Genomic DNA, 9,625 nt, shown 5'->3' with positions numbered 1-9,625 from the left:
TATGTATGTATATTATAGTTATGTATGTAAAAAGTATATATGTATTATATGTATTTATTTTTATAGTTATATATGTATTAGTATGTATATGTATATGTATATATATGTATGTATGTATATGTATATATTATGTATGTATGTATGTATTATGTATAATATATGTATGTATATGTATATATATGGTATGTATGTATATGTATATTATGTATGTATATATATATTATGTATGTATATATATATTATATAGTATGTATGTGTATATATATGTATGTATATGTGTATATATATGTATGTATATGTGTATATATATGTATGTATATGTGTATATATATGTATGTATATGTGTATATATATGTATGTATATGTGTATATATATGTATGTATATGTGTATATATATGTATGTATATGTGTATATATATGTATGTATATGTGTATATATATGTATGTATATGTATATGTATGTATATGTGTATATATATATGTATGTTTATGTATATATATGTATGTATATGTATATATATGTATATGTGTATATATATGTATATGTGTATATATATGTATATGTGTATATATATGTATATGTGTATATATATGTATATGTATGTATGTATGTATATGTATGTATGCATGTGTATATATATGTATATGTATGTATGCATGTGTATATATATGTATATGTATGTATGCATGTGTATATATATGTATATGTATGTATGTATATGTGTATATATATGTATATGTATGTATGTATATGTGTACATATATGTATATATATTTTTTACCACCCTTTGGGCAGTAGAGTAGATATGTTTTAAATCTTGCTTGTAAACTACAGAGATATTTGACATAATTCTTATTTTTTCAGTAGGAATGTCTTGATTTCTTCTATATGTTTTACCTTCTCCCTACAGTTCTTCCTCTCCTTCCTGTTTTTTCTCTCAGTATATCCTGTAGACTAAAACAAACCACATTAAAGTAATTTCCCAACAGGTGAGAGAGCTGGTGCATTTACAATCGTATGCAACGACAAAGATGAAGCTGCCCGTGTTCTGTCACAGGTGAAGATCTTGATCCGACCCCTTTATTCCAACCCACCTCTCCATGGCGCTCGCATTGTGTCCACCATTCTTAGTAATCCAGAACTGAAGTGAGTTTTTTTTTTTTTTTTTTTTAGTGATAACTTCTTACATGTTAGTCTTTTGTGATACTCGTGCCAATTTCATAAAATTAGCTGTTGGCTTGTTACTGTTGAATATACATAAATTATAAATTACAGTTTCCTTTTAGAAAACAGCAAGCAATAAGCTCTTTCCTCCACTTTCAACAGCTCTATTTGGCTGAAGGATGTCAAGGGTATGGCTGACAGGATCATTAACATGCGTACCAAGTTGAAGGAAAACCTGGCCAAGGAAGGGTCCATCAGAGACTGGAGTCACATCACTGACCAAATTGGCATGTTCTGCTTCACTGGCATGACCCCAGACCAGGTAAAATTCTAGGTTTTTTGTCCCTAAATATCCTACAGCAAAATGCCCGAGAAATTGATCTGCACCATTGTATTAAAAGTATTCACATTATATTAGAAATTAGGGGGGAAAGGCATTTGAGGATTGTATTACAGTACATAGAGCTAGATTATTTCATTAGTTAGTATTCACATTATATTTGAACATAGGGGGGAGGGCATTTGAGGATTGTAGTACAGTACATATAGACAGATTATTTCATTAGTTTTATGACAAATTTTTCTCTCCATTTTCAGGTTGAGAAGCTGACCAAGGAGTTTTCTGTGTACCTGACAAAGGATGGACGTATCTCAGTTGCTGGTATTGCTTCCAGTAATGTTGAATACTTGGCTCATGCAATGCACCATGCCACCAAATAAATATAAAAGTTCTCAGATTTAGATCTATTTATTGGGAGTGTGAAATGGGACTTTTTTACAATTAAATATCACTGAAATGGTTTAGAATACAGCCAATGTTAGGACATACACACTATAAACTTTACAAGGTTATTTCTTGTGCTTAACATTGCTGTTATCATGATTTTAAAAAGTGCACTGCTTTTCTTAAAATTTAAAAGATTTGCTGCAGTGTTTATTGATAATCAGTCATGATGAAAATTTGTTCATATGGTAAACAAAGCAGGCAAAAGATAGTTACCTCCCCCTTTCTGTACATTTCTGTAGATAAGTCAACACCCTACAAAGTTATTTTAAATTGAACCCAGTGAAATAAAAGACGACCACGTTTGCTTTATTTGAAGATGTAATTCATTCTGATATTATTTAAAACCAATTATTTTGGTGTATATACATCCTGTGTCCCTGCATTGCAGGTACTATTCCATGTACAGGTACTATTCCATGTACACAATAAACAGTATAATATTTTGTTCTGTGTTCTTATTCCTCTGAATATAAAAAAAATTGGGCTAGTGTTTTTTATTAACTCTTCCTATATAGTTTTATATTTTTTGGATGCCGAATGAAAAATGGTTTGCTTGGATTTTCTATTTTCATCTTTAACATACAAGTACAGAGATATTTACAATTCACAATTCTTGAATACAAGCAATGCTCAAATTCATTATAAAGCATTTTAACATTTTACTATAAAAAAAAAGGTTCTTCAAACTACCTACTTAATCTCTGCAAAGGTAATTGATGGCTGTGAAAAATTGTGTAAATTTTCATCAAACAATTCTTCATCAATGTTAACTTCATCCTGGAAAAATGTTGGGAAGGGTGGAGGATTTTGCTGTCTATGAAGCTTATGAGCAGGTAAGATGCTATCATACAGATAGACATATGACCCTGTTGGTCCAGGTACCGCTGGCCCATTCACCCAGAGGACGTTGTAGTGTGTGTTGATGCGCCATATCTGTAATCAGATTCATTACTGAAAGCTGTCCACAATTTCATAAATATGCGATATTCAGCATAAAAGTAAATGGATTCAAATAATGAGAGAAAAAAAATTGTCACCTTCAGCCCTCTAATAACTCTTCGATTTCTGCCCATATGTCCTGGCATCTTCTGTCCTGGCCACACTCGGGATTTTTCTCTACCAGAACCAATACTTCCTCCCCTACGGTGACTCTTCGTTACACCATGAGATGCTGGCATACCCTTGAAACCCCATCTCTTCATCACACCTTGGTAACCCCGATCTATCCTGCAAACAAGAGAAGAAAAATTTCTCTTGATTATCCTGATTACAACTGGTATATCATAGACAAGTCATTTTACAAAGGGAAATTATTGCCATAAGACACCAAGAAGTATTAAAGAAAGTTTTCTCGCTGATGGAACAGAAACGTTTAATAAATACCTAAGGTCAATTATCATACTTACGTAATGCCTGCTATGTCAACATATGCTCCAGGCTGGAAGTGAGATGCATACAGAGGAGTTCCAGGAGCAAGTTTGGCATTAGGAGTGATGAGAAACTTTGTTAACTTCTTTTTGGGGGGAACTCCAACCTCACTGAACAAATTGAAGTATTCTTTTGTTATCTAGAAAAAAAAAAAAAGTGCAATTTATTATTATGTTATTTCAATATGGTTATTTAACTTGGGGATAAATATTCTGGGTATGAGGGGGGGGGGGGGGTTAATGCTAATAAGTTATAAAGTTTGAAAACCCTCATGAAGTTTCTAATGAACCGTATTCATATTGACAGATGTATAAAAGGTATGAATGAGAATGAATATCTTCTCGATGCAAGAGATATTTGACCGGTTTCGATTGTGTCTTCGTCAGAAATACATGTATTTCTGACGAAGACACAATTGAAACCAGTCAAAATACGTCTCTTGTATTGTGAAGATATTCATTCTCATTCATACCGGTTTCTAATTTTGTTTTGACCCCTAGCTTTTTAATTAAAAAAAAAAAAAAAAGTAAAATCAATAGCAGCAGCAGCACTAGTTTGTATTAATAGTATGTTATTGTAGTAGTAGTTCTAGTACTACATGTACTATGAGTACTACTAGTAGTACTACTACTACAAATTAGAAGTAGTAGTATACTACTACTATAGAAGTAGTAGAAATATACTACTATTGAAGTAGTAGTACTACTACTACTAGTAAAGTAGTGTAAGTACTACTACTATATAGAAGTAGTAGTTACTACTACTACTCTAGTAGAAGTAGTAGTATACTACTACTACTAGTAAAGTGTATTTAGTACTACACTAGTACTACTACTACTACTATTTAGAAGTAGTATAGTAGTACTACTACTAGTAGAAGTAGAAGTATTTACTACTAGTAGTAGAAGTAGTAGTATAGTACTACTAGTAGTAGAAGTAGAAATATAAATAATAGTATACTAGTACTACTAGTTTTAGTACTAATACTACTAGTATAGTACTACTACTACTATTACTAAAAAAAATCTGAAGAATACCAGACACTGTTGAATGGTCCCTTCCACCTCAAGTAAACATTCACCGACCCCCGGGTTATTCATCAACTGGGGGTCATATCAAGCATTTTGAGAACCCCTGGATTAAAAAAATATTGATAAAACTGGAAATGATAACCCTTTACACAAGTTTTAAAAAACTATATCACTAGTTCTCAACCACTGCCCAAACAATAGTATTGACAGATATAAATTATGTAGTATACAAGATTAGCATTGCATTCCAAAAAAACACAAAGGGCTGCTGAAAATAAGCATGATGATAATGACAAATGTAGTATAGAAAACCCAATCATCTATGTGATCCTCAAATTTTGCTACAAATACTGCTACTGCCTCTTCTGTTATTTTATTTACTACAATTATCATTAATATAATTAAATCATAACCACCACTATTGCTGTTGCTGCTTCTTGCTTCTGCTAGCAACAGTATCAGTAGCTAATCATATTACTTATAAATAACAGTAGCATTAGCTAATTATATTACTTATACTAACAGTAGCAGTGCTAATTTATTTTTACAAATACTAATATGCAACTTACCTCCCGTGGATCAACAGACTGTGTGCCAACAACAAGAGCGCCAAGCCTTGATGACTTTAGAGGTCGAAAGCTCTTCTCAGCCAAGTCCTCAGGGGGAATGTAATTGACAACATGGTTGTCTGTAGCCTGTGACATGGAAACACCTTAATGCAGTGACAGCAATAAAATAAGTGAAACTAAGACATATTTATTACTGAGATATGAAAATGACAAAAGCCAACCTTAATGCATAGAAAGCAATAAAATTAGTGATAATAAGACATGTTTATTAAAGAACTGAGGTATGAAAATGACAAAATCCAACCCAAAATATACTTAAGCAATCCTTTGCTGGAATGGCTCATATCCACTTACCTGCAGTAAAGTGGTTAAAAGCCTTTTTCCATCTTTAGTCCACATGGGGTATATACCGATCTTTTTTGCAATCAGCCCACATCGAATGGAGTTCTTGGTAAACTGGCCACGTTCCCATGGCTCAGCTCGGAGAGGCGAGGATAACTTTTCTGATACGACTTCACTTACAAATGCTTGGTTTTCAGGTGTTACTTCTTCAGGGTAAAGCTGTTGTAAATTTGAAAAACATCAACTTTCAAGTAATTTTTGAAACCTGCATTTTTTTATACTTTCTCAATACCCTGGCTTAACCCAATGTCGCTGGGAAAATGCTGTATCCATTTTAGAATTTTTTTGTAAAATGTCTCTGCACATATTTGACTCTGCTAGTGCTGAGCCACAAAGGGGATAATTAATAGACCTTGTAACCTTACCCGATTTCACCTTTCCTTGAATCTGCATGAAAAATGTTTTTTTATCTAATGCTATGAATATCAATGGTGTTACTTTTATTACACTCATGATAATTACTACGTTATTGACATTAGTAACTGCAATATAAGACAACAAAATATTTTAGAAAATCAATCAAAAGGGTAAACAGGTGAGACATGTGATACTCGTAACTGGCTCATTGGTGACTTTATTACAAGTGGAGCCATCTATATGTAAGAACAATTAATAAAATAAACTCACAGTGAGCATGGCATTTACATACATGCCATGACCATCATTTTTGGGTTAAATAAACATATCAAAAATAATTAACATACCCAAGAACAAACTAAGCAAAAATAATAATTTATGAAAATAAACAAATTACCAGAGATAGTGATGGCATGTGGATGAGTATTAATCAATAGCAAAAAAAACTATTAAAAAATTATAGATAATAAATACTGGAGATCATTCTTTTGTCAGCTGGTACTTCCCACAGCATATACAAGATATTTAGACATTTAAATTGTGATTACTTATCTCACTATTTTTGTCTTTCTCTTATCGAAATATAATTTCCTTTTGAATTTCATATGATACTAGAACGAGAATCCACAAACAAAAGCTCCATATTCCAATTTGTAAACTAATTTGTATTTTGCTTTGCTTAAATGCCCTTTATTTCCTTACCGTTCTTGTTACTTTTGGGTGCCAAAAGGGTGGAACTGTGTGCCGCTTCTTCACTCTAGACATACATCTTACTTGAGTAATATTTGGCTGAGATCTGAAAACATAGATAAATAATAATAACAGTGACAATAATAAATATAAATTATGTAGAGAGACAGACAGATAGAGAGACTGATACACAGACAAATAAATAATGCAATACTTCTGACAAAAAATACACATAAACATATAAATATAGGTATGTTATGCACTTCCCAGTGCCCAGCACATTATCTTTGAGATTGAGGTTGAGCGTGTGTGTGTTTATGCCTATTTTACAAACATACACTTCTGATTGCCCTCAGTTTTATTACATATACTTCATAATATAAACAAAAATAAAAAAGTTATTAATACGGAGACAGTTGCTTCATTACTGATCAAGATCTTTATCACTTGGCAAGCAGGTGATACATCAGACCATGTAGCCTGGATGCCCAAGCCATTGCAATTATCTGCATGAAAGGAGGGGGAGGGAGTAGATATAAATCTCAACACTACTGTAATAAAAAAAAATTAAATTTCCCATGTTATTTGAAGATGATTTTATTTGTTTTATTTTATTTATTTTTTTTTTTTTTTATTAATTATGGATATATATAAAAAGGTTTACTAATAAAAACATTGCAGTATGGTAGATAAATATATTATTTCTACCAGAATCATTGTTTGCCTTGGCTATTGATTATCTGAGGTGGGGGTCTTAGTATGACAAACTATAACCATAAAAGACAGTACTACAAATCTAGACATTACTAGGAAAGTGTAGTAGAGATTATAAAGAAGAATCAACTCACTCAGTAAATATGAAAAAGAAAACTTTCTGTGCATGACAACCAGGTTTACTGTGTAAAAAAAAAGTGTATGATGTGGTTACTTTAAAGAAATCTAAGCCACTTTTCATCTACGGCAAAAATTGCACAAATCGAAAATAAGGGGAATACAGGACAGAGAAGAGAGAAGATCGACCCTTGATTTTCAAAGTCCCAATCCATGTTTACCTTTATCATCATGTTTAACTTTATCATCATCAACTAGTGAGGAAAACAGCAAAGATGAAAAGTGTCTTAGTTTTCGTCAAGGTAACCACTCCATACACTTTTTTTTTTTTACTGTAATCCTGGTTGACATGCACGGAAAAATCTCCATTTAATTCAATGATTTACTCTCACGTCTGTTTGGTTTTATTCCATAATATAACAAAATATGCAGAAATCATAGTAATAGCATCTTTTCTCGCATCGCAAGCTCAAAAATTCCTTCATGCTCGAATTCTATTCCGTTGTAAAAAGAACTGCAGATTAGTATATTTTTTTCACGAACTACATTACAAAATCACCCTTTTTTTCAACAATACAAAAGTAGTTACAAACTACCACCTGAACAAACACATCCACACATTCCAATACTCGCCTTATAACACCCTTACAGAATCCACTAATCGTCAGTTTACGGCATAAATTGACCAAATTGTTCATGTTCGAGGGACTTAACAGCCCGGCTCCTGCCATGTTGTTTACCCTCGAGAGTCAAGCAAGAGCCTAAAGTAATTTATTCTATCAATTTATTTTTATTCTTTTATAGTGTAATAACATGATGTCATGACGTTATATATCGTTATCATCGTTAAACTATTATTATCATCGTTGCTTTTATTATTATTGTCATTATCATTATATTATTATTTATTATTATTATCATTATTATTATTATTATTATTATCATTATTGTTATCATTATCATTATCATTATTATTACTCATGTCATTACTATCATTATTATTACTCTTGTCATTACTATCATTATTTTTTTTATTATTATTATTGTTATTATTATTATTATTATTATTATTATTGTTACCTAGTGCTCTATTTGAGGTTATACTTCTCTTACCACCCCAGACACTCCTTGGAGTAAGGTGGGTAATAAGTGGAATATAACCCAAATATATTCCTGCGTACAGGGCACTGGATAATAGATTTTTAATCCACTCTCCCCGGAGCGGGCTCAGTGCTTGTTATAAGAATAATACGTCCAATTTTACGTGTGACTTCCCTTTTTGTATATTTCACTTATTTCAGTATTATCAAAATTGGTTATTATAAACACATGAAATAACTTCGTACATTTAATAGTGTACTTACTTATACAAGTGAGTTCTCTCGTCTCCTGACGAGTCCAATTTCTCCCCTTAGAGAATACGAAGAGCGTAGACCCATGTCTCGTCTACTTCGTATGGTCACACGGAATTCAGTACGATTTTAACCGGAATTTCGGTAATATACCCAAGATAAACCCTCGCGAACGTCCATGTTCGACGACAGGTAGTACTGAACTGTGGCACAAGTGCCACGACAGCGCCCTGGCCTCTCCTGACTGTCCTGACCCAGCCCAGAGCACAATGGTGCCCTTGTTTACAAGGCCTACAGATTATCACCCCTATGTCCCCGAGACAAAGTGTCTATAGTGCCCTGCAAAACCATAAAGGCTTATCCACACCATAGGATAAACATCACACTCTGTAGCTTCAATGGAATGTGGAGTTCCCCTGAACTACCATTCCATCTACCATACAACCATTAGAAAATCCAATTCTATGGTGTATAGGGGTCTTACTATGTCAGGATTACCAATAAAATACCATTCTACGCTACTACCATAAGTCTGGCCGTTGACATTATTATTATTATTATTATTATTATTATTATTATTATTACTATTATTATTATTATCATCATCATTATTATTATGATTATCATTATTATTATTATTATTATTATTATTATTATTATTATCATTATTATTATTATTATTATTACTATTATCATTATTATCATTACTATTATTATTATTGTTATTATTATTATTATCATTATTATTAATACTACTGCTACAACTACTATATCATTATCATTATTATTATTATCATAAATATCATTATTATTTTCCTTATCATTATCATCATTATTATTATTGTCATTATTATTATTATTATTATTATTATTATTATTATTATTATTATTATCATTACTATCATCATCACTATTATTATTACTATCCATATGATGATTATTGTTATAATAATATGTTATATTATATCATCATTATGATTATTATTATCATTATTACTACTACTCCTACTAT

The 9,625-nt window shown here is 31.6% G+C and overlaps 2 protein-coding genes across 2 annotated transcripts in view; one reads left to right on the top strand and one right to left on the bottom strand.

Annotated features, from left to right (window-relative positions):
- LOC119575290 (aspartate aminotransferase, mitochondrial-like) overlaps positions 1-2,396 on the top strand; it is a gene marked incomplete in the record, with an annotated part of 15,080 nt that extends 12,684 nt beyond the window's left edge. The window contains 3 exon segments of the mRNA XM_037922828.1: positions 992-1,148; positions 1,329-1,488; positions 1,764-2,396. Of these exon segments, the coding sequence (XP_037778756.1) occupies positions 992-1,148; positions 1,329-1,488; positions 1,764-1,886 (440 nt within the window).
- A 105-nt stretch (positions 2,397-2,501) lies between these two features.
- Positions 2,502-8,024, bottom strand: LOC119575291 (39S ribosomal protein L3, mitochondrial-like). The gene is made up of 7 exons (XM_037922829.1): positions 7,895-8,024; positions 6,443-6,536; positions 5,336-5,542; positions 4,982-5,107; positions 3,360-3,520; positions 2,991-3,180; positions 2,502-2,886 (listed from the first exon to the last, which is right to left on the bottom strand). The coding sequence occupies exons 1-7, from the start codon at positions 7,990-7,992 to the stop codon at positions 2,644-2,646; spliced, it is 1,119 nt and encodes a 372-aa protein (XP_037778757.1). The 5' UTR covers positions 7,993-8,024; the 3' UTR covers positions 2,502-2,643.
- Positions 8,025-9,625: the final 1,601 nt, after the last annotated feature.

The sequence above is a fragment of the Penaeus monodon genome, chromosome 7 (assembly GCF_015228065.2).
Source record: "Penaeus monodon isolate SGIC_2016 chromosome 7, NSTDA_Pmon_1, whole genome shotgun sequence".
Taxonomy (NCBI): domain Eukaryota; kingdom Metazoa; phylum Arthropoda; class Malacostraca; order Decapoda; family Penaeidae; genus Penaeus; species Penaeus monodon.
Note: the sequence above shows the minus strand (reverse complement) of the source record. Positions and strands in the feature narration are given on the sequence as shown.

Bases quoted from the DNA above. Each gene is read 5' to 3' on its own strand.
- LOC119575291 (XM_037922829.1), bottom strand. From the start codon at position 7,992: ATGGCAGGAGCCGGGCTGTTAAGTCCCTCGAACATGAACAATTTGGTC. The intron at 5,543-6,442 runs GTAAGGAAATAA...AATTTACAACAG, and splicing joins ACCCAAAAGTAACAAGAACG to CTTTACCCTGAAGAAGTAAC. The intron at 3,521-4,981 runs GTAAGTTGCATA...TTTTTTTTCTAG, and splicing joins AGTCTGTTGATCCACGGGAG to ATAACAAAAGAATACTTCAA.